The 24,746-nt window shown below is 41.9% G+C and overlaps 1 protein-coding gene across 2 annotated transcripts; it reads right to left on the bottom strand.

The window, feature by feature from the left end:
• Nucleotides 1–798: 798 nt before the first annotated feature.
• Nucleotides 799–24,187, bottom strand: STAT1 (signal transducer and activator of transcription 1). Of its 2 annotated transcripts, XM_062610005.1 has the most exons (24): nucleotides 24,183–24,187; nucleotides 22,300–22,428; nucleotides 21,573–21,717; nucleotides 20,189–20,287; nucleotides 18,198–18,293; nucleotides 17,429–17,507; nucleotides 16,248–16,339; nucleotides 15,500–15,651; nucleotides 15,071–15,229; nucleotides 13,665–13,757; nucleotides 13,174–13,233; nucleotides 11,915–11,944; nucleotides 11,739–11,832; nucleotides 10,801–10,842; nucleotides 10,247–10,330; nucleotides 9,620–9,718; nucleotides 8,997–9,132; nucleotides 7,107–7,162; nucleotides 5,902–5,996; nucleotides 3,776–3,915; nucleotides 2,997–3,182; nucleotides 2,262–2,337; nucleotides 1,699–1,801; nucleotides 799–1,168 (listed from the first exon to the last, which is right to left on the bottom strand). In XM_062610005.1, exons 2-24 carry the CDS (start codon nucleotides 22,425–22,427, stop codon nucleotides 1,145–1,147), a joined length of 2,268 nt encoding a protein of 755 aa, XP_062465989.1. In that variant the 5' UTR covers nucleotide 22,428; nucleotides 24,183–24,187; the 3' UTR covers nucleotides 799–1,144. The 2 variants fall into 2 exon arrangements, with proteins under 2 accessions (XP_062465989.1, XP_062465990.1); XM_062610006.1 differs by lacking the exons at nucleotides 11,915–11,944; nucleotides 13,174–13,233.
• Between the last annotated feature and the right edge of the window lie 559 nt (nucleotides 24,188–24,746).

The following is a 24,746-nucleotide window of genomic DNA, read 5'->3' as shown; positions in this document are numbered from 1 at the left end:
ACAGCAGAACTGAAAATGAAATCTCACTCTCATGAGACACCTCCCCCCCCCCCCAGTCCTATGTTCAGCTCTGGGATCCCCAATACAAGAGGGATGTGGAGCTGTTGGACCAAGTCCAGAGGAGGCCACGGAGGTGCTGCAAGGGCCGGAGCAGCTCTGCTCTGGAGCCAGGCTGAGAGAGTTGGGCTGGTTCAGCCTGGAGAAAAGAAGGCTCCTAAAGGGAGACCTTTTAACAGACTTCCAGTACCTAAAGGGGGCCTACAAGGCTATGCTGGAGAGGGACTTTTTACAAGGGCATGTAGTGACAGGACAAGGAATGGCTATAACCTGAAAGAGGGAAGATTTAGGTTCGATATTGGGAAGTAATTCTTTATTGTTACGGTGGTGAGACACCAGAGCCAGTTGTCCAGAGAAGCTGTGGCTGCCCCATTCCTGGCAGTGTTCAAGGCCAGGCTGGACAAGGCTTTGTGCAGCCTGGTCTGGTGGAAGGTGTCCCTGCCTATGGCAGGGGGGTCGGAACTGAGCTTTAAGGTCCCTTCCAACCCAAACCAGTCTGGGATTCTATAATGATCTGGCTTACGTTTTTTTCACTATGCCATGCCCTCAGAAAAAGCAAAACCAGGACAAACTCCAGCAGGATGGATTCAGTGTGGCATACACCGGCAGAGTGTTTCTCTTCTCCTTTCTGCGACACAGATGAAAATTCAAAGCTATGAAAGTTCTTCAGACACAGTTACGCAAAAGGTGCAAGCTCTCTGAACAGAACCTCTGCAAAAGAACTAGCTTTCGTTTGAAGCCTTCTATGTACAGCCAGCTGTTTTACACACTATATTTAACTAATTCCATTACACAAAAAATGCATGTTACTCATCACTCCTGCTGAGGACCTCTCATTCCTATCTTCACTCTGGTACGGTATCTCACTAACTGGAAATACTTTAACAAAGAGCTTCTAAACAAAAGAAGTGCATGGAAGGAGGCTACTCAGACTGCTGTTTATATTCCCATTAGTTAAAACTTGCCACTGGACCTTCAGGTGGAGAAACCAAAAAACTGAAGTGAAGCATGTCACCAAGTCATTGGCTGCAAAGCAGGATGCATAAGCTAATCAATGATGTTAATGATGCAGTAAGAAGCTCAACCTTTAACTTGAATACGCTGAACACATCTGCAACAAGAAAAGTAAATGTCAACTAAACTAGCCAAATAAAGCCCTAACGCTCTAGTTTTTGCTAACCACAGAGCACAACCAGGTCTTCACCAAGTAGCACCAGGTTTGCATCTTAGGATCAAACTACCATGGAGGGAGGAAGCTGGGATTTGGTTTTTTTCTGAAGCACACCCCAAAGGGATGGCTCTGCTCTGTTAACAGGCAGTACCTTGCCAGCCTTGCAAAGGCAACAATGCAAGCCCCACACCTTCCTCCAGCTTTCCTCCTCACCCAGACCCCACAAGAAGGACCACAGTGTTACTCCTTCATCCCTTCATCCCTTCCTGCAAGATACACATTGGTAGTTTTGTTCTCTTGTTCTTCATCCCTATCCCCATCCTCACAAACAAGTGGAAACAACAACTGATAGCAATCCCAGTCTAACTCTGGATTCCCACCTTTTCCTATGCATTTGAAAGGAAAAAAAAAAAAGGAGAAAGCAAATTCTGGCTGAGCCCTCCTGCAAAAGGCTGGGTTATGATACATACCACAGTGTCAATCTCTGCTGGGCCCACCATCCGGGACACCTCATCAAACTCTTCAGGAGACATGGGGAGCAGATTTTCTGGAGACTGGAGCCTGGAAGGGTGGCTAACAGAAGGAGAAGGATAAGGACAAACCTTCACTAAAGTGAGGCACACCTGAGCTATCATGTCTAGCTCTGAGTCCAGAAGGGCTACTACTGAGGTCTCCTGTGAAGAAGACCTAGCCTATGAGCAATACGCCATGCTTTGCAAAGCCAGCATGGATTTAAATGAAACCTGGGACTACTCAGTGATCTACATTGTAATCAAGCAAATCCAACAAGTCTTTAAGAACTTGCTTTTCATGAAATTATTTGCCAGTGCAACTACCTGTAAGTTTCTTGGGGTTTTACCTAAAAACGGTCTTTCAAACACAGCACTGCATGAATGTGGTGTGATCAGATCCTCAAAGGGAAAGAGGGGCCCCTGACAGGGCCCCCTCACTTTAAATACTGTGAAGAGACATAAACTATAGCAAAAAATTTATGATCAGCTCCTAGAAACCCAGCATTTCTGTAGAAACTTACACTTCAGATACAGAGATTAACTCAGTCTTGATGTAGCCGTTTCCCTTGGGACCATCCAAATCCATAGGCTCTGGTGCTTCAAGGAGGGGAAAAAGGAAAAAAGCTTGGGTTTGGGTGGGTTTTTTTCTTGGTGGTGGTGGGGTTTTTTTAGCAAGTTTACTTCACTTTGCTATCTTTTTATTGTACCAAAAATAAAGCCTGTGACCCAGATAATGTGCAAGTCTCTTTCTTATGCATTTTACAGCACTAAGATGATTTCATTCCATTTTTTAGTCCGCTTTTCGTTTCTGTTTTTCCCCTATAGAAAATGGGGAACAAAACCTCTCCTTAGGTTTGATGTAGCTGCATCAACACATCCTGCCAGGCCCACACAGCCAGGATCAGTCCTGTGTAACAGTCAAATATGAGTCACGGGTCCAGCTGTTAGCCAGAACCTGCATCTCTGAAGTGTCTCACAGGCTCATTTGAAAGCTGAATCAGAGGGCCAGTGAAGCAACATTTTCAGGTTCTGATCTGACTGGATCTCAATCTTGTGCCTCTTTAAAACCAGACCTTTTCTTAACCTACTAAAGCTTAGGTGCCTGTTCTCACCTTTCAGCTGAGCAGCACTCAAGCATGGGATAAGCTGCCAAGACATTCACTCCGACTGCCACCCTTTCTTTCTATTACACAGTGCACAAGTACCTCCAGAACAAACATCACACTTACACTGTGTGAGTCATTTATAGCACTTACCCTCCTTAGGCCTGGAGTAATATTTGCCAAAGGCATTGTCTTTGGGTATATCTGGGTACAGAAATCTCAGTGGATTTTCAGGAATGTTTTCAGCTGCCATCACTTTGTAGTTGCGAATGATGTCAGGGAAAGTAACAGCAGAAAGCTCCTTCTTGGTGTATGGTTCCACTGAATGGAACTGGGGCTCTGCAGGTGAGAGAAGCAGCAACTCTTAAAGGTGTTTTCAAAGTTGTTTTCTGTAACTGCCCAGTAAAGCTGCAGCCACTTCCACAAATTCATAGGTCTGTGCTGCAGATCAGTATTTAATGACCATCAAAGGAAGCAAAACTCTTCTGTGGGATAGGAAGGCACATGCAGGGATAGCATACCCTTGCTATTGGTGTATTTTGTGTTTGGAATGACAAAATGAATCTGAGGGATAAGGTGCTATGTGTTTGGAGGGAGATGCAGGTGCACATGTACTAAAGGTGTCTTGCTAAGAAAAAAACTGTGGATGTAGGGTTTAGTAAAGTCCTCAACAGACTTCCAGGCCAGAAGCAGTACCTGAGAAGTGGTGCTAGTCCTAGCTGTAACCTTGAACACCAATTGACAGCGTGGCTTATGAGCTAACACTAAGGTATGTGTCTGCTGTTGCTTGCAGCTTGTTGCTTGTAAGGGTTGGGACTGCTAGGGTGGTGTATTGCATTGGTTCTCAGTGTGAAAGAGAAGAGCATAAACATGACTTCTTCTGATGTAAGCTTGTATCTTGAAGACAAAGAAGTTCTCTGTTACTGACTTACCAATCTGAGATCCTTCTACCCAGGTAAATGTGATTGCTCCCTCTCTGCTGCTTTCACTGAACCTTAGCAAAAATGTTCCTGGACTCTGGTCCTTCAATAAAGTACGTTCTTTCTCTTTGCTGATGAAACCCATGATGCAACTGTAATGTTGAAAACAAAGCTGAGTTTACTCAATGTAAAACCTATGCTGGGCTAGCTAGGAGAACTAAAAAGCTTTTGTCAATCAAAAGTGCTGAAGTACTTGTGAAAGCCTCACAGAAGGCATTGTCTTGGGAATAGCTGGAAATCTAGCAGCAGGCTATCTAGTAGCTGGAAATCTAGTAGCAGGCTACTGTGTGGAAGCCATGAGTTGCCACAGCTTCCCCTAGCACTCCTCCTTCAGTCTGGTGGCTTATACAGATGTTTTTCTGAGCTCAGAATAAAAGCTATGAGGTAGAAGCAGAAGTAAAGCTATATGTATGTAATATGGTCAGATCCCAGCCAGCAGTTACTGTAAGAAATGGATTGTTGGTCTGAAGAGGTACTGGGGAGGAAGTTGTACAAGCCAGCAGCATTAGGGCATAACCCTGTTCATACCCCAACTGCTTCTATAAACAGTCAGAATTTATTTATAATGCTGCTTATTCCTCAAAATACTCTATCAATAATTAAGTTTTGAGTGCCGATGCTGGCCTTCTGTGCATTAAATTAAGGAAAGTGCCTTCTGCACAAAACCTATTAAACCATGGTTTTGCTTAGAAATTCAGAGGGCCTGTTCTATGGGGTCTTGTTTGTTTTGTTTTTTAATGGTATGCTTTAGGTAATAAATGTGTTCAGTAGGAAATATCCTAGATATAATGAAAGTCTCTTGCCTTCCCATCTTTCAAATCCTTAAGGCTGTAGTACTTACTATTTTGTAAAGAAAGGGAGTCTCTATTCTAATTAATACTATAGATTTGTCTCTCCCACTAAAGTATCTTTGCAGTTGACAAGTTTTCCCTTCAGTTTCCCTTTTTGCCTTTCTAGGCAATAAAGATCTCTATCCAACAAAGCCAGCTGAGGGAGGAAAACCAAATTGCACTAAATCTCTGGTTTTGATTACATTCAGGATTTGACTTGCACCACCTCTTTCTGTTAAACCCTAAGCAGGGGATTGTCCTCACACCTGAGAGAAATGAGCTCTACTCAAGACTGTATGCTCTGAGAGCCACATGCAAAAACAATCCTGCAGGCATGCAACCATGCTGAGGCAGAACACTGAATAAGAGAGAACTGCAACTCTCTTTCAGTAATGCTGACAAAAGCCCCTGCTGCACTGGAGTCCACTTAGCTAAGAAATATGTAGGTTTTGGGCAGTGCAAAGAGGCTTTGACAAAACTAGGGGGTAATCATTTGCAGCCTGCTGCTGAATGTAGCACGATAGAACCCTGCTGTTGTAGATCCTGAAAATGTGGGATGCAAGGATGCTCCAATGTGGCTAAACCCTGTGCTATTGACAGGGTTTCATAATGTGGCTAAATCTAAAACGCAGGATTGTGACCTTGGCTTGTCCTGGTTTTGGCAGCAGTTACTTCTGAAATCGGCAATACCAGAACTGAAAGTTTACTAAACCTGTAGTAAAGGGCAAATGAGCTGGTTTTCCTTCCGGCAGGGTCTTACTAATTAATAATACTCTATTAAATCAATAAAGACTACTTTCTGGACTCACTGAAGATACAGATGTTCAGTGTGGCTGCTGCCACCTACAGGAGGCTCACAATAGGCCTGTGGGTAGGGTTTTTGTGTTTCGGTTCAAACGCGGATGATCCCTTCACGACTTTGTACTTCAGTCTTCCCCATCAGAGAAGAGGGTTCTAGGGTGTGAAAAGAACCTACTTACAGTGGGAGCAGAGGCAAAAAAATAGCAAACATTCAAAGCCCTGCTCTGTGACTTAGATGGGACAGCTTGGTCATCTGCTGGTTTTGCTTTAAGCAGTTGCCTCATTAGAGCTTCCTCACTACTAGAATTCATTTGCCTCAGACTTTTCTAGTTCCAAGCCCCCCTTTATTGGATCTGCATAAACAACCTCAGGACCTGAGGACAGAATTTCTAGCCTAAATGGAGATAGAAGGCAATGACCAGATCTTTAACTTCAGTCCGGTCTTACCCATCATTCCAGAGACACAGGAGGTGTTTCTTAATAAGCTCCAGGATTCCCTCAATCCACAGCCAAAAGGAGAAATTTTTATCATTTATATTTTCCTGGAATTCAGAATATGGCAAGACAGGGGTGGGAGAACAAAGGTAACAAAACATGAGTTTTGGTAAGCAGAGAGGGTGCAAGCTCTCAATCCTGCCAGCATCTACTTGTTGTAGCGTTTTTCTTCCCTCTTTCTTCTGTCCCACCCTCCCCATATTCTCTTACAATTCCCACCCCACCCCCCCCTTTCTGTTTCTCTACTCCAGGACAGAAACTATTGGGCATGAAGCATGTACTGAATCTTAAGGCAAGAGGCAGTGTGACAGAAACGCCTGTTTAAGCCTACAGTACCCACAAACATCATCCATAGCTTCTCTTGCAAAAACTCTGGTTTAAAAGCAAAGGCGCTGGCTCCTGCCTGGGCCTTATCACAGCTCTTGGACATCCAAACCATCCTACTGGACATTCAACCAGGCTGGCTAGCAGAACAGCTTAGAGACACTTTCTGTTCAGACTCGATTTCAATTCCCCATGAGACACCTGTATTAATGAATTTGAGTGCTTGTAGGGCACAAGAGCTTTGCTCTTTCCCCAGAGTCTGTTCCTGCCTGCTACCATCACCTGCTTATTTATACCAGTTTAGGACAACTAAAAAAAAAAAGCCAAAGAAAATGTGAAATGTCATCCTGTCTTGATGCAGCTGGGGTTACGGAATATAATGATGCATTTTTCTGTCACTGTGCTGACCCCCCCTGGCCATCCTGTGCTAATTCTCACCCTAATCCAGTTGTCCCTAGTCTCACAAGCATCCTTCCCTATGACCATCTTGCTGTTTGGTTTTGGTTTGGTTGGCTTTACATTTTCTGTAACAGCTAAAATGGAGAACTACTAAAAGCAACTGTATTAATAATTAAAACGTTGTGTTAGGAAAATGCATCTTTCAGGGTAGTTTATGTGGCTCAAAAGCAATCTCAAAATCACCTACTCCTTGCTATTATGAGCCCTTTTTTCTCTTTCTGCTGCTACCTTAACCTCACCACCAAAACCTCCCACAGCCATGTAAGCTCCAGAATAATTAGGGGACACTACTGAGAAAGTACCCTGGGAAAAAAAGCCAAACAAACCAAGACAAAGCTCCCTCTTCCATCTCAATGTTTAAATTGTGTTCATACCTTGCAGAATCTTGTCCAAGGAATAAGGCAATCGTGAGATCCTCCACTTGTTGGCCCTGGACAGAATAAATTGACTTCAGTCATGTTCCATAAGTTACTTAGTAAGGCTGAAGGGAAAGTAGCTGGAGAACCAAGTTCTGACTGTTTATTTACAACTCTGAGCTGTTGGACTAAAATGAAATGGAAGGCTACTATATTTTCACAGCTCATGTACAGAGAGCTTGCAAAGTTCCCCTCTGGAGTTCACTGCATCAGAATAACCAAACGTATGCATTCCAATACAAACTTATTGATTACGGGCACCAATTCCTTCTGACACTTTCTACACTGTGCTATACCCAACACTCACCACTTACAAAATGCTTCCATTTTGAAATGGAAAGGGGACTGTAATCTTGCACATCTCTCCAGCAAAACAAGAAAACTGCAACCTGTAAGCTTTTCTGTAGAAGCTCAGCAGACCCTACAATGGCTTTATTAGATTAAGCACTCTACTGTCTCAATTCTAGTGACTTGTAGGCTTTTGCCCCAGGAACTCTTGGCTCCTAGGTCTGCCCCACAACAGACTCATCTCGCTCCTGTTGCAATCGTTTCCTCCCTGCCTTGTTTTTATGTCAACAGTGTTTCATAAACCACAGCCAAACCACAAAGAGAATACTATGCTGTGAGTACAGTAGCTAAAGCTTTGCAGACCCTGATATTGTATTCAGAGCCAAATTCCTTCCATTACAGATCATGCCACAGATTTCAATAAAGTCAGAAATATGATGCTTTTTCCTCTCATCTCTCTAAAAGTAAATTGGGTTAGGGAAGCTTGTTTCTGATGCTGCTAATTTTAAGAGATCAAGATTCTGTCAACTTTCACATCACAACAGCGAGTTGTATGCTGGCACCCTGTTAGCTTCCATTAAGGAGTCCCAGATATGTCATGTTCAAATACCTGGATTTTTTTCAGTAGTGAAATACTTCTGGCTATAGAGATAAGATTTAAATAGCATCCCTACTGTTACCAGAGCTTGACAAAATCTCTGAAGCTCTGAAATGCAAGCTGACCACAAAATATGTCAGTGGTCACTTTGTCTTCATGGTGGCTAATTAAAACAAAAAAATTACTTTCCCTGTGGAATTTTGACAAGTAATCTATTAAATCAGTAAGCTTTTTGTCACATCTTATGTCTTGGGGAAATCAGAGGAAGGGAATTAGACACTGAAATGCTGTACTTGCCACCTAGACCCACTAATGTCAAATCTCTTTAAGTATAAATATTTCCTGAAACTTAAGGTTAGTGGAATATACCGAATCAACAGTATTTTTATCTAGAGTCTACTATGCACACTCAGTAGCAGTGTCAAGTGCCCTGCCTATAAGGCAAACTGATGAAGAGCTTGGAAACAACTCATGGATGGTTAGGCTTTTACTAAGGACTCTTATCTGGGAGATGATAAATTCTATATCCTTTAATAGTTTCATAGTGTTTGCATTTTGATACTGCAACTCTGTTTATGCAGAGAAAACCCTTACTGTAGCTGAAGACACACATGAAGTTAAAATTAATGGAGATCGATTTAAAAACAAAACAAAAAAAATAAAGACAGTCACCTCAAAGATTGACTAAACACATGCAGTAGCTCTTCCAAAAGCAGAAGTATCCCCAGTCTGCATTATGACTTAGAACTTCTAACTTATGAACAGAGCTCGTAAGTTAGAACTGCAGATTTTGTCATGACCTTTACAAACTCTACCATACTGAAAACACTTCAGTCCTATAAAGAGATATTGTATGAGGGGGAAAAGGTATGAGAGGAAATGACAACTTAAAACAGATTGCAGAAAAGACCTAGAACTAGGTCCAGTTCAAACAGGCCATGTGTGATGGAAGCAGACCATACCAAGTAGCTTCTCTCCCAACATGCTCAGCTGATCTGCGTTAAGTCCTCTCTTTGTTACAGATGAAAACTGCCAACTCAGAACTTCAGAAAGTTTAGACCACTTTGCATAAGGTGGATTCAGAAAGAAGGACAAGTTCTGGAATGGAAGGGAAAAATACAATCTATAGTCAATAAATATTAATTTTGGAATGGCATTTGAATTTACAGAAGCATAATCCTGAAACAAAATGGAGACTTAAGAATAGACAATGCTGCAAAAGCAAGTTGCTATTCTGACTCGTTACCAGGAAAAGCAACTTCTGGGATGATGACTCTGCTTTGGACTTGCCTTCTTACAGTGGGCAGAATTCCTAGATCACTCAAGTGTGCTATATTTGAATTCCTGGATGTTTATTTGGCTTCTCACTGTGTACTATATATGCTGAATACAATGTATAGTAGTATCCTTATGTGGGTTTGAAACATTGATCTATTTAGCATAGGGAAGTAAGTCACTGTGCTTCTCTCTGTACCTAAAAGCCATTAAGAGTCATGTGCATGGAAAAAAATGCAGCAGCCACTGGTATACAGACAATGCTTGAAAACAGCAAATGGTATTTCTCATACATTTTCTTTTTAAATACCTTGGGATCAGTAGACAGCATGTTGAACCATAAGATAGAAGCCCATCCACTTGGAAGCTGGCTCACATTTGAGATAACAACAATGGGGAGCGACGTGGTCTGAAAGGGACACAAAAGGAAACATGTTGGGCTACCCTGCACTGGTCCTGCTGTCCTCCTCTAGACTACCTACAAACTCAATTCCATTGTAATTCCTCACTTGCATCATCTTAACTTTTCAAAGTCTGTGTGTAGGGGTGAAAATGTTACTATGATGAATTATTAGAAAGATGTGGTTTTGTCTGATCAAGACTTTCTCATTTAGTGTCAGTTATGACAGCACTGATAGTAATGGTAAAGTTCATAGCATATTGCTTCTGAAATAAATTAAAACTGATACTTAGAGAGCTTAAGGCACAGGGTTGGTTATCAGACACTTTGCAAAGCACATCTACTCCTATTTAGCCAGAGTTTTGACAGCATTCTCAGTGCATCTGTCTATGCAGAGATGTTGTGAAGTGTCATTCATATATTTGAAATAACTGAAAGTGCTTGATACTTCTAAAAAACAAAAGAAAAAGAAAGTTTAGATTGTCAGCATGAGTGACATACAGGAATTTAAGTCCATTTGCATCACCTAAGACATACCTCTAGGTCTATTACCAAGCCAGGCTGGCACAGCTGTGTCTCAAAACTCAGAGAGTGAAGTTCTTCTGTTACAATGAGAGGACCCTTTAAAAGAAACAAAAGCCAACAAACCTTTCAGAGATTGAAAATTGTTTATGGGGAAGGTAAGAGGATTTATCACAAAGGAAAAACCTTTTCTGATCAAGATGACTTGCTCTAGACCTCAGTTTACAAGTCGAATTCAAGTGATGATGCTGACCTCCTAAAACTGCCTGTTACAATAGGTATTCTCTAGGCAGTTTTTTGCACCTACCTGGAAGCCATAGAGAAATCTGTCCTTGCCTGAAAGTCCTGCTAAAGCTAGATGCCAGTGAGGGAGAGCCCTGAGGTGACAACATTCTGGCAGCCATTCTCATTTGTAGGCACCATCTACACATACATTTCTGAAGAGACTCAACTTGTCTCCTATTAGTCTGTCATCCCCTGTGGTTCCTTGTGGGGTTGAGCAGAGCACCATCTTAAATGCCTTTTTAGTATTATGCAAAAGCTTTACAAACAAGGTGAGTGCTGCTTACCTCATTTGTTCTGCTTCCTGCATTTTTCTGTTCTTTCAGTTGCTGCAAACAGACAAAAAAAATACCCTGTCATTTACATCAGCCACAAATGAAAGTGGTAGAGGATGGAAATGTTTGCATGCTCTGGTAGTTCAACTGTATGCAAACTTGCTGCACTAGTGTCTGACTCTATTTGGTTCTAAGCTGTGGAAGCCAAAGGATTAAATTGTAGGTAGCTACTATTTTATAAACTATTCATCTGTGAAAATAGATATTGCACCATTATGATGTGATGTCTTTATGTAAGAAGCCTTATAAGAACAGAAGTAGTGTGAAATTGGAAAGGATTAGATGAAATAGTGGTTTATTGAAGTACCCCTCTGAAATGGACAATAAGCTCTACACAGCATCTGTTCTGGGCAATGAAGGGAGGAAGGGGAAATCCCATGTTCACTTGTCAGGACTTGAATTCTTCCTTTCATGTTGTAATGGTGGAACCAATTTGACTTATCTCACAATCTGCAGATCAGACGTGTTGTATAGTTTGCTGAAGGCACTGACTTTCTTGTAGCTGTCCATTCCATCTTCCAGACCCAAAACTCTTTAAAATAGTCTAAGCTTTCCTACCTGCGACCCTTCCTCTTAAAGACCCAGAAAAGCATTTCTAGGCTTATTTTTCTTACTCCTCCAAGGAACTCATTGCAACATAAACTGTATGGCAGCAAATACTCGTTTTCATTTCTGGCCCTATTTCAGTGACAAAAGCAGTAGCTTTTCAATTGAAACAGGCTAAAGATTTCAAAAAGAGACGAACAAAGAAAAGCAGAGATGACCACAGTTCCTCTAATAGAAAAGAAAACTATGACTTCAATAATAAAAACAATTTGTCTCCTTCCTACCACACCCTCTACCCACACAATTAAATGGATGTGTTAATAAAAGACAAAAAAATCCCGTACCAAGTGCCTGAATTCTGCTGCTAGACTTCCATTAGTGGATTCTTCCATGTTCATCACTTTTGTGCTTGTTCCCAAAATATTAAATTTCCTGAACCTTCTCAAAGAGAGAAAAATGATTTGAGTCTCAAGTTCATTGAAAGAACCCAACATGAACATACCAAACTGATGCCACATACCCTTTGACCGAGTTCTTCTCGCTTACATCTCTGTCAAAAAGAAAAAAAGACAAAGTAACAATCTCTAAAAGATTCTTCCACAGACAGAAAATGTGTGTGTGTTTTAGTGGCTGATAGAGCAGATTGAGAATTGATAAATGCTTCTGCGAAAAGTGCACAAAGTGTAAAAGAAGAAGCAACTGGTTCATGCAGTCAACATCAATATTGTGCTACACAGGGTGTCTTTTACTGAGGCTTAAATTTTGGTATGGTAGGTTTATAATCAAAGTCTTTTCTTTCACTGGATAGGTTTTAACTCTTGGTCTGAGAAATTATATAGTACTGTTATTCCAAATCTGCTTTCAAGCCATACAACTTACCAAATAAATTGCTGTGCCATTTCAATCTGTTTTCCCAACCCTTGGGATTTTACTGAGTTGTGTTTTATCTGCACTTCTCAAAGCCTCAGCCCCCACATCCACCACATAAGAATTTCATTTCCTTTTCCCAATTCCATTCAAGCTTCTGGACCCCAGAGGTGTTTCAAATGAACAGAATGCCCCCAAAAGGCTTGAATGGCAAGACAAAAACCCACCTACTTTCTTGCAAGCATGGCCACTGTCATTATTTTGGACAGCCTGTTACATTTCTTTCCCTGTCCTTACAGTAAGTGTTAAATTCATCTGAACCGTATTGCTTTTAAAAAAATGAACTTGCTTACAAAACATTGGTAGTAGTCAGCTTAGATTGCTTTAAGTTTTCCACAAACTGGGAACATGTGATATGTTAATGGTAGACTGCTTATACTCTTAATTCAGAGATAGCTTTAGAATAGCTATTCTTCACTAGGGACTACCCAAAAAGTAGGACTTTTAGAAGACATGACTGAATTCCATGCAACTGGAAGCTCAATTCTCTGCTTTCATCTAGTGCTAGCCCAAGTGAAACTCCCACAACAGAGAAGGGCAGCATGTGCTCTGCAAAAGCACAAGTGCTGCTCTGTGCTTAGACTGATTTAGCAGCAGTGGGCTCTCCTTGGTGCACACGAGTGGAGCTAGTGGTGAGAAGATGAAGTTGTCTGTACTCTGTGACATGTCTCCAATGGCAGAGAGATTTAGAGCAAGGGCATGAGTATAAAAAATGGAGGGTATACCTGCTGCCATGGAGAACCAGCCTACTCCTGGTCAACTCAACACTTAAAATATCACTGCCTTTTGGATGTCTGAAGATGGGGACTGCTTACCATTAATAAACACAGGGATGAGAAAAATGCAACATACTTATCGAATAAGACTTTCACTTTCAAGTTGTAGTTCAATTCTTGCAATTTCACCAGCAATCTGGAAAGAGAATTTTTTTTGAATGACTGCAGCTGCAAAAGACAGATTCTCTTCTACTATGTTACTTATCACAGATATATATTTAAGCTGCACAACTCAGGGTTGCATACAGGCTCCAAGCTTGCTCCATACAAGATAGCGTTTAGAGGGGAAAGTAGATGGACAAGTTACTGGTTTTGCTGGCAAAGTTGTCTGCACATATTTTCTTGCCTCTGGATGTGTTTCTTGTATATTCAATGTCCCTCAATTCCGTTAATGCAAGTTAAACTTTGCTAGAAGACAGACTCCCTGCCATGTGGCACTTTCCTCCTCTTGACCACAGCACCTGGGCTACAAGTGTAAGATATGCAATCCTCTCGGCTGTAGGAAGCTGGTGACACAACAGGATTACCACAAAACAGGAAGGGGAAAGGGGAAAGGGGAAAACACACCTTAGCTTTACAGTAAATTGTACTCCTGTCTTCAGGACTAGTGGCCTCTGAGGATGTGTTGGCATGCAAGGCTGCCTCTCCACCACAAAGGAGCTATGGAAAGAACAGATTAAAAGAACTCTTATTTATCAATGTTGTACTTAAGGAATAAGAAGTTATGTAAAAAGCGAACTTCAAAAGAACAGTGAATTACCAGTAGTTCATTTGTATCAATGGGGCTAGAAATATTGCAAGTATAAAGTGATTTCATAAGGATTGGCTTTTCCTAAATATACTGATGGCTTGTGGAAGGACAGCACTACCTCAAACTTCCCTAAAATCAAACGGCATATGAGTTACTGATGTAACTCAGCACAATCCAAGTAAGGAGAGCGTTGCTTTGTTTGCCAATCCCAGTGCCTGCTACACTTAGTTACAGTGCTATGTAAGAACATGCCGAAGAGCCAGATAAACTAGCTGGGGATTTGATAATGGCTAGCTAACCCCATGAAGGAACCTCCTGAGGCTAACTTGATCTGACACTCCAAACTGTTTCTCTTTTGGGTGCCTTTTTGTGTAGAACTGTACTGTGTAGACCTAATCCTGAAATTGTTACCTAGCCCTGTGCAGCATGGAGACCTTTCCTTCAACTATACTTACAGGCAAGATAACTAAACAGTAGCTTACAGGTAACTAAACAGCAGCTGGATTTCTACAGCTCTTCCTCATTGCCTTCACTTCATTTAAAAAACAGTACCTATGTTTTCCAATTGAAGATTAGGGGTCAAGGCATCTGAACAGGACTCAGAAAACCTGGGTTCTAGCCCCCCCATAACAGAGTGTTACCTCCTGTATCAAAGCCCCTCTCTTATCTGCTAGATTCAAGTCTTCTGCAGCATCAATTTGCCTACTGTATGTTTACAGAATGGGACTCTGATCTTATGTTTGACAACTACCAGCTACAGGATTTTGCATCGTGGAGATGGTAGAAATAGGGCTGACATCTCTAAGCTCAAGAAAAAGATGTGCCCAGAGACAATGGGTTGGAGAATCTAGCGTGCATTTACCTTGGGCATAGGTTAGGGCAGATAGTTTCCTGCCTCCATTTACCAGAGCTTTGCAGGGCTGAAGCTTAAAGCATGAAAAGGACTAGCAGCCTAAAAGTTTGATTCTGTAGTCAACGCATGTTGTAGCACAGCTCCTGCCAAGTTAAATGATGACTGATCACAAACCCTTTCCATGGGCCTAAACCTGTGGAAACCCTAGATGGGGTAAATCTCAAAAATGGTCATTTATTTTAATGTTTGTGACAAACCTAGGAAAACCTCAGAAAATGCAAAGTTAGCATTCAGGAAACATTGAGGAAACGGAAGAGAAGGTGCTCTCCATCCCTTTATTCATGCAAAAAGACACTTCTTGTCTGTTACCTCTGGATGAGTTGTTTGAAAAGACTGTGTGTTCGGTCCTGCAGAACTTGTTTATTTTTTGTGATGGGATCAGGGTCATAGGTAAACTTCTGTTCCAGCTCCTCAAGCTTTTTGAGCTGCTGACGAACTTGCTGTAGACTTTCAGCAACAATAGTGAACCTACAATTACACAGTATTATTACTGTTAGCATGTTTTTGTAGTGTAATAATGCTGAGACGGCAGGTGATTGTCCCAAAGGACTAGGCAGTGTACAGAGAACACTTCTTTCTCACTGGAAACATGGTAAGGTAATAAAATCAATGAAACGTAGTTATACTGTGACAGAATGAAAATGTATAATACAAATCACCAGGGTATTTCACAGATCCAGTGTTCTTGTAAAACATTTACAAGTTCCTGTCCAATGCAGTCCTTGAATACAGACTTACCAGTTCTGTAGCTGGTCAAGACAGGCATTGGGTGGGCCACCAATGCATGCTGTCTGTTGCCTGCGTTTCCACTCCACCAGCTCCTCATTAATAAGAGCAGTCTGTGTGTGCTCTGTGGCATTCAGCAGCTGTACTATCTTGTTCACCACTTCCTACAGAGAGTATTAAATTACCCTGTTTATTAAAAATACTTCACACAGGAAAACTAAGTACTGTTTTAGCTAATGCTATCTGTCTTGCAAAACTCTGCAAGCATCTCAGAGTACTAACTTCTGTCAACAGAGGTTGCTTTTAGAAAACACCCGCTTTGTTTTAACTGGAGTAGTTGCTACATTAAGTGAAGGAACAATGGAGAAACAAAGCACATTCAGTATCGCTGAATTCTGAAGAGCCAATGTTTCATGGATGTCCCAGGTGTATATCTGGGATTACCCAGTGTTTGCTGTTTTGAGTTTTGAGCATTACAAGAAGAGTGAGCACTTTTAACTCTAATGGTATTGATAGGACACCTTTTCCCTCTTATTGTTTTGCTTTACCTGAGAGTTTGGTAAAGGCTCCTTAAAGAGAATCAGAATTGCTTACAGAGATCCCAGATTTTCAGTCAGGGTGGAAAGAATGAAATCTTAACACAACTAATAGTAGTAGAAAAGTTTTCTTTTACATAATTTATGCCAAGCCAATGAAAATCCAATGAAAATGCAGTCAAAATGAAGTGCTGCTGCCTCCTGAAAGAAAACTTGAGTGCTACCTTTCTCTTCAGGTCAAGTGATAAAAACATCTTATTGAGATTCATCTGTTCTTTCTTATATTCCTCCTGCGACGTACTGTTGGACTCGTGCTCTGTAAAATAAGTCCAAATTGTGAAGGTGAGCCTGGTGGAGTGCTGAAGTATGAGTGAGAAAACCACTGAGGGGAGGAGGGGACCTGCCTGGCTAATGTCTAGGTATATCTTTAAAGCTTAAGGGAGAAAATGTTTACTGCCTTCTAGGTTATTATGATTCCTTTTGCTTCTGAAAGGACAGTCTACACCTGAAGCACTAACACAAGGGAAAGCTGTCACCCCAGTGAAGTAATTGAGATTTGAGTTTGCTTACTTCTTAAGAGCAAGAAACTAATCTAAAATAGTTATATTGCATAAAGATACATGCTGAGCAATTTGTTCTCATGCTGACTTCAGACATGAATAATTAGTATTTAACCTTGCAACAGTAGCTAACTGTTATTTTAAGGGAGGATGTTTACAGCCTCCTGAGGATAGCCCAGGCTGACAGATCCTACAGTCACTCTAGTTACTACCTCTGCTGCCAATGACCTTAGGTTAGAGGTTCCCATCTGCCTCATGGAAGTGCTACCTGCCCCCAGACACAAAGAGCAAGATCGTGGCTCAATGCTCCCCTTAATATCTTCTGAACACATCCCTGTTCTGAGGGACAGTCAACTGCTAATTTGTGTTGGAAACTGAAGCCTTTTCTAGAACAAAGTCAAAAAGACAGATCTATATAATGAAACCAGCTGCATGTGCTTCCCTTGGTAGACAAACGCCTACAAAACTTGAAGCAGGAAGGCATTTGTGAAATACAAGACGGCAAAGAGAAGACTAAACTTGAATATTCAGGTGTAAGGTTGAATGATCACAAAATCTATAGGGTTTGCTATTTCTAGTACCAAAAGGATGTAAAGGACAAAAGAACACTGCATTAACAAAGAGGCTCTTTTACTTGTCAGGACAGAAGCAGAGAATGCATTTTCAGGAATTTAGCTTTCAGCACAAAGCAGAATTAATGAAGGAGGGACATTATCAAAGCAGAATTAATAAAGAAGGGACATTGCCAATAAGTTTGGCTACATCTCATTAGGTTTAGAATCCTGACATAAGACAGCAGTTTACCGTGAGAAAGTACATGCAATGGGATATGTCCTTGGTATTACCTCTATTCTGCAAGGTTTTACATTTGAAGTCATATTCATCTTGCATATCCTCTAATGTCTTGATGTCTTGCTCCACATCCTACAAAGCACAAATTAAGGTGGCCACAATTATTCAGTACCTTCATATAATGAGTAACTTGTGATTAGGAATTGCATGGTATCAACCCTTTACAGAGATGAAGTCCAGTTTTGTAGCCATGCCTTTTCCTGGACCTCCCTAACAGGAAATATGCCTAAACTTAACAACCTTTTACTGACTCAACCTTCCTCCTCTTAGTTAACTATAATTGTTATTAATAAAGTATGGAAAATATGGAGTTCATGAGAACCTAAGCTAGAGTGGGAAACCTTGGAACAGTACACAGCATTTTAAACAAAACCTCAAATTCTTAGAAATCTTTTTTCCAAGCAATATCTGTCATGACAAGACCATAAATACATATGCTAAATGAAAATCTATCTTCTAGTTAATACCAAATTAGTCAGTATATCACTTCTTCAGAGTTTCCTCAGTTGCTAGTACTTCAGATGGGTAAAATGTTGTTGTTAAAATTTAGGCACAAGAAATTTGATCTGGCTAAACCAGTCAAATCCCAATCTGTATTATGTTGCTACTAACAAATAATTACTTTCTATTTTCAATCACCAGTTATAACTTGAAAACCAAACCATTTTTTCATTATTTTTATTTTAAAATAACTCATGTACCGAAAGTTTTCAACATCTGCGAATTAACAAACACTACTTTAAAAAGTTATACTATACTTACTATAACACGGTTTTTTACACCTTTAACTTCCACATCAAGCTCCTTCTGTTTGTCCAGCATCCCAATCACAGTGTTCTGTATACCCCCTACCTCCATCTGAGGAACAAACAGAACAGTAACAGAAGTCAAACCAGAGTGACTGATGACAGCAAATACTTTTTCATTAATGTAAGTTAGTGGCTTTTGTTGACAATCAACCTGATGAAGCTGGCTGGTTCTGACAGATCATACTAAGGCTTTATAATACAAAATTGGGTTCAGATGAATCTGCAGAAACAAGGGAGGATTAAAAATTGCCTGTTGTGTGGTAATGATGTATTTTCATCATAGCAATATAAAGCTATAAACATATTTTGTTTTCTCTCTGCACAAATATATTCTTCTTATTTTCATGTATCTTCTAAATGTATTTCAAAGAAACAGCAGCCCTGAAGGCTGGATGACATCTACATCAAGTATTACGTTCATGCATACGGAGAAAAATGGGCTAAGAGTAAAGAACAGGATATGTCTGTATATAGGCAAATGGGGTAACTTGGTATGTAATTTCTTTACTACTGAGCATTCAAGCACATTTTAGATCTCTGTATAGTTTTTCTGAAAGCTGACCTCAGTAACATTCAGGAATTTTATTACATGACATCACTTAGAGAGAGCTGCAGTAATTTAAAAGGCAGGATCTTTTCATTCTGCATGTTAACAGTACTATTGGTGTTAGAAGCTTGCTGTTCCTCCACTGCAAGACAGTCAGGAATGCACTGTTGCTCTAACGCTTCAACTTAAATACTTTAGACAACCTTAGCTTATTTGGTAAACTGCCAGAGGTCCCCCATCATAGATTTATGTCAGACTATGATGGCAATCTGAGCATACTCGTGCATTTGGGATTTTCCTTTATTTTTTATGATGCTTATAATTGTTCTTGCTCTGCATTTTATCTTCTCAGCTTTGGGAAATGAGAACATTTACCAAAAAGCAGAGGTAAGACATGGTGTTTTACCTACTGCCAACAGTAAGTATAGGATGACTTATTTCCCTTTTTGATGACCAAATGCATCACATACATAGCACTCACAACTGCCAACTGCATCATTGGCCAAAGCAGGAACTGAATGGCTGTGCTACAGCTCCAAGGGCTCTGTAAGAGTCACATTTTTAGAGGAGCTGCTTTGGACACAGTTGCATTAGGCCCCTTGTTGAAACCCTATGCCTTAATGTTCTCGCTCTACCAACATGTATTCAAAAACTTGCCCTAAGGGGAAGTATTTTGGTATCAGAACTTGTCATGCTCAGTCAGTCATCACTTTATTACACAGAAGTAGATTACATCTAGCTGTACTGCTTACATGCCTTTCCCAACTGCAGATCTTTTTTTATTGCAAAACAGTTCTCTCTGAAAAGATAAAAACAAAGATGAAAAGTAAGAGAGCAGATGAGGAAGGAGCGGAACATGGCTTTACCCATAGTTCAGAAGAACAAAACGGGCTTCATTTAAAAAAATAAAAAAGTAATAAATAAATACTTGGAGGCAACTGGAAAGGGGAAGCATCATTTTCTCACAGCGACAGTCCAGAGAACACCAAGGCTCAGCTGCTTAATATGGAGTAAGTGCGGGAGTGAAATGCAGGAGAAAAAAGCTAGAATCTTGCTGGAGAAACAAGGCAAGCACTAATTATTAAATTGCAGTAAAATCTGATGAGTACATTAGACTATACAGAAGAATTAATGAAAAAAAAAAAAAAAAGCATAGCTTTTGTATCACTCAAGGAATAGCAACTAGTTCCTGGCCATTTCCCCTCCAGATGCTTCATACAGCACAAACAAGGCACACTGTCCAGCTGGTACGTATCAGCGTTAACTCTTTCGTCGCCCGGAAACATATTGCTGGGCAGAGAAGATAGCCTGTTTCTTCTTTCAGTTTTCTTCCACTCCCTCTGTCCCAAACAATAGAAAAGGGTAGATACAATCGCAGTATGTTCCAAGACTGTTACCTGATTTGACAGCTGGGCACTGCTTAGAATTTTTCTCTCTTCTTTCAGACAGCTACAGATAATCATTGCCATTTGTATTGGGTCCTCTTGGAAATTATCCTGGCATTAGAGACAGTCTGTTGTTAAAGTTCATACCCATAATTTCTTATACTTCAGTAAACAGACTGGCAAAAAGATCAGTGGATAACTCTGTGTGTGTGTGAGAGAGGAAACACATTGGTCATAGCATAATATACTCCAGCGTTACAGGGGATGTGACAGATGCAACCATCTCAAAGAATGAGTTTCTATTTTAGTTCATCAGTGTATGAAGAGATTAAACTTGGCACAAAACAACAGGAAAGAGTCAGAGATATTACTGGGAGAAGTGAGGTACTACCCTACAGTCCCAGAGAGAGCACATCTTCTCTTGAGAGCCACCCTCCCACACCTCTGAAGTACAACTGCTGGTTTTGAAGGGCAGTGGTTATAGTTTGGCAGGTACAGCTCTTGCTCAGTAACGTAAAGGAGATGTGTGTAGCTGCCATTTATGAACACAGAGTCAAGGCTGGATACAAATTCAACCTTATGGTTTTACATGCATACAAAGTTGAAACACGCTCTGGATTGAGTATTACCCTGCTCCACTTGGGATGGTGTTGCTGAGCTGTACCAGCCTTCTTGACTGATCTTTCATTGGTGGTCTGTAGTTACTATCAGGTAAGTACAGCCTGGTCCTGTTTGTTCAGAAAACAGTCCCTAGTCACCAATTTGTGGTGAGGAGAAGCTAGGTGTGTGGAAATATATGCTGTGGAGAAAGTGACTCTATGGAAGACCACCTGGCATAGAGCCCTACAGGGAGGAGAGGAGGACCAACTAACAGAAGTAGGTAAGTCACTAAGGATTAAGTTCTGCACTGCCACTCACTGCCAACTGCTTTGGCCCTTTTCTTTGTCAGTACAATACAATGCACAGAAGTGCTGTCTAATGACAAGTCCTTTGCTATTAACTGTAGTCCTGTGGTTATATTTGAGGGATTTCTTACCCTGTGTTTGTTTTGAATTAGAAACTTATTAGGATGCTCAGGAAACTGGCTGAGGAAGGGGTGGAAAAAGTGAAACTACATTCAAGTAAGTGCTCCAGATACATACAGTAAACACTGTAAAAACTAGAACTTTCTTTTTCCTCGTGTTCTCAGAAACTGTAATCGTACTGGTAATGAAACTAACTTTCTAACTGTAGCAAATTAAACTGAAAGTAAGACAACATTTGGATTCTGGTTTTTAAATTAGGATTCCCACCTTCTCTGTGAAGATCCCTCATCGCACTGTAATTTGCCTAGAGGCATCCAATTGCACTACTGAAGTAATTGAAGCAAATGCATAGACATATACCCCAGGCATACCTGAAGGTTACGTTTGCTTTTCCTTATGTTGTGTTGCAACAGAAAGTTGTTTTCTATCAAGAATCTGCTAAATTGATCATCAAGCTGTGACAGCAGGTCATGGAATAACACCGTAGCAAAAGAGACGTTGTTAGCTGCATGTTCCCTATAATAGTTTAAGGCATACTTGTGTTAAATACACTTTTAATACAACATTCAAGAAACACATACAGGAGTAAATTATTTTTAATCCCCAACTCCAGTTGTAGTATACGCAAGCAGTAACGATTACCTTCCAATATAAGCCAGTTTCATTGACTTTCCTTAATACAAAATGCTGTCTGCTCAATTTTTGCCATGTTCTGTGCAACTTCATTTACCCATTCCATGCACATCTAAAGAGAAGACACTCTACAAAATCTTGGCAAAAAGTTCAGTCTGTGAACAGCGAGAGACTGAACTGCCAAGGTAGTAACTGATGGGTCTTAAAACAGCCACTTTTGTTACAGAACGGCGAAGGGAAATATGAGATAGATAGTACACTTGTTATTCTAGGTGTCAGTCCCCTCTAGAAAGGCAGCCTGAAGAGGGGAGGAACAGAGGCTATAGCACCCACACAGCTACTGAAGTGTCCTACCAGTAAAGGTTAACCTAGTAGCTTGCCTCCCCAGTATTCTGCTGCTGCCTGTAACTGAATGTATGAGAACATTGCTTAGCACATAAGCTGAAGGCCAGTTTCTATGCTTACCAGTCCTGGTTTTCCAGCCACTGTGCCAGGTACTGCCTGATCTCCATAGGAAAGCTGTCATCGTATAGCTGGTGAACTTGCTCCAAAAACTTGGAATCAAGTTGCTGTAGCTGATACCACTGAGCCATCCTGAAGAGAGGTGGGAGTAAGAACAGTGTAAACAGTTGTCTTCTCAAGCAACACATGATGGAGCCCTGGCTGCCTGCAGATGGCTGAACCCCTGCCTGGACCACGGGAAGTGGGGAATTAATTCCTTATTTTGCTTTGTTTGTGAGCACAGCTTTTGCTTTACTTGTTAAACTGCCTTTATCCCAACCCATTAAGTTTTCTTGTTTTCACTCTTTGGATTCTACTCCTAATCCCACCAGGATCCTGTACACTGCCTGACTGAGATCCTGTATGTGGAATTTCATTTCCCATTGGTGCAAATGAGCTCCCCAACACCAAGAGTGTGAGTGGGGAAAAAAAACCAACCAAACCTCTAGGGGGCCCTTTTTCAGGTGATATTTGTGCCCCATTTGCTGCTCTGAATATGGACTAGATCTCAAAATCACCTGAAATGGAGAAGTACGGGGAAGATATTTTTTTCTGATACGTAGTTCCCAAGATCAAATGTTCAGGTTAAATTCAAGTAATCCGTGCAGCAGACAAAGGTTACTTAATATCAGTATGACTGACAGAAGCTATGCTGTACGATGACACTTCTATGATAGAGTGGCTTTATGTTTTGATGTACGGTCTCTAGCTGCAGACCAGTTACAGTCTTCTCACTGGGCTGCAGGTTAGGATCCTGTAGTGGAAATGGCATATAAAGATATATCCAAGGATAAGTCCAGGATGAGAACATGGGTGGTGGGATGCAAGTTCTCTCCCATCTGCAACTTTTTCTTAAAAGGGTTCTAAGACCTATTCGAAGAACAGGGTGGCAAGGGGGTAAAGGGCTATCTTGCATGCGGCTTACTGCCAGTCTGTGTTTCCATGCCTGTTTCCTCAGCTGATAAGTGGCACATGCTAAGCGCGAGAAGTAAATGAGAGTTTAAAATGCAATTATGTTTAATGTGAGGGCTTTGAAGATTTCCATACAGGACTGAGACCAAGCATGGGATTCAGATTACAAGTAACACAGCATTTGATTATACTGTAGCGACACCAAGGCAAACAGTTTAATGTGACATCGGCAAGGAAAGCTAAGCTGGAAGATTTTGTCTAAATACATGAACTTAATTCTTTTTCCTCTAGTTCTTAAATGCAAATGTACTCCAATCTTCCTGTGCCTTAAAGCAATCAGACTGGGAAAGGACTTAGGGTTGGTGGCAGAAACCATCCAAAGAGGTGGCTACAGAGCAATATGATAATGCAGCAAACATGATCCTTGAGGATGCAAGCAGAGAAACACTTAAAAAGCAGGAAGTCAGCAACTTTTGTGGAGATAGCACTAGAGAGACCAGTACTGGGATACACGGATCCCAGTATATGACACTGGCATACAGGCTGTCACTGAGAAGTGAGGTGGTGTAGGAGGGACATCTTGCTGGTCTGCCTTGCCCTGGGTAAGGGCAATTAACTGCAGTCTCTGGAGAGAAGAGCCCCTGCTGGAAGCCCCTACATGGGTGGCTCATCTGTAGCTGTGGGGGGGCCTCGGTAACACCCGTGCACCAAGCTCGCACTCGCTCCTGGCTGCCCTCTAACTACATTTAACCCCGCCGCCTCCTAACAGTTCACGTCGCTCCCGGGTGATCGCAGGGCAGCCGCGCGATGGTAGTTCAGGAGCAAAGGCCGGGGGATGGCCGGCCCCGCCGCCTACCTTCCCCCCCCCCCCCCGCATACCTTCCCCGCCCCGCCACCGCGGCAGCGCCGGTCCGCCCTCGACCGCCCGCACTTACCCGTGAGACGAAGCTGGACTCTAACCCCACTCCACGGACCCTCACTCTTGTCCAGAAATACCCGGGAAGCCGTGGACCAGCTGCTGACCGCGGGGCCAATCAGAGCCTAGCCCCCTGCAGCCTCTGCCAATGGGAGTGCGAGAATGCCGGGACGCACCGCCCACAGCCCTTTCCCTTCCGCTTTGGGGTGGGATCGGGGTGATTCCGCCGCTGAGCCGTGCCGAGGGGCTCCGCCGGCCCGACTGGAGAGCTGGGCGGGGTGGACAGGCAGCGGCTGCACCCGTTAGGAAAAAGCTGTCCATCAGGTGCTGACAATAACAGGGAAAGCGCCGACCCCAGGGACGCCTCTGTTTCTGGCGCTCCCGAGCAGTGCTGGAAGCGTGTGAGCGAATGTGCAGCCGCCGAGTGGCTACGGGACGTTTAAGCAGCAGGATCTGTGAGCAGGTGTAACGGTGAAAGGAAAACACGGCCCGCTGCCTGGGAGGGTAGCGATGCTGCTACGGTGTCCCTGCAGGAAGGAGGTGACCCTGTCGGGAGTGAAGACTCTTAGTAGATGGCTCCCGT

The sequence above is a fragment of the Pezoporus occidentalis genome, unplaced genomic scaffold, assembly GCF_034315485.1.
Source record: "Pezoporus occidentalis ecotype Australia unplaced genomic scaffold, CSIRO_AGI_Poc_V1 ctg143, whole genome shotgun sequence".
NCBI classification, from domain to species: Eukaryota; Metazoa; Chordata; class Aves; order Psittaciformes; family Psittacidae; genus Pezoporus; species Pezoporus occidentalis.
This window is presented reverse-complemented; position numbering and strand designations above follow the sequence as displayed.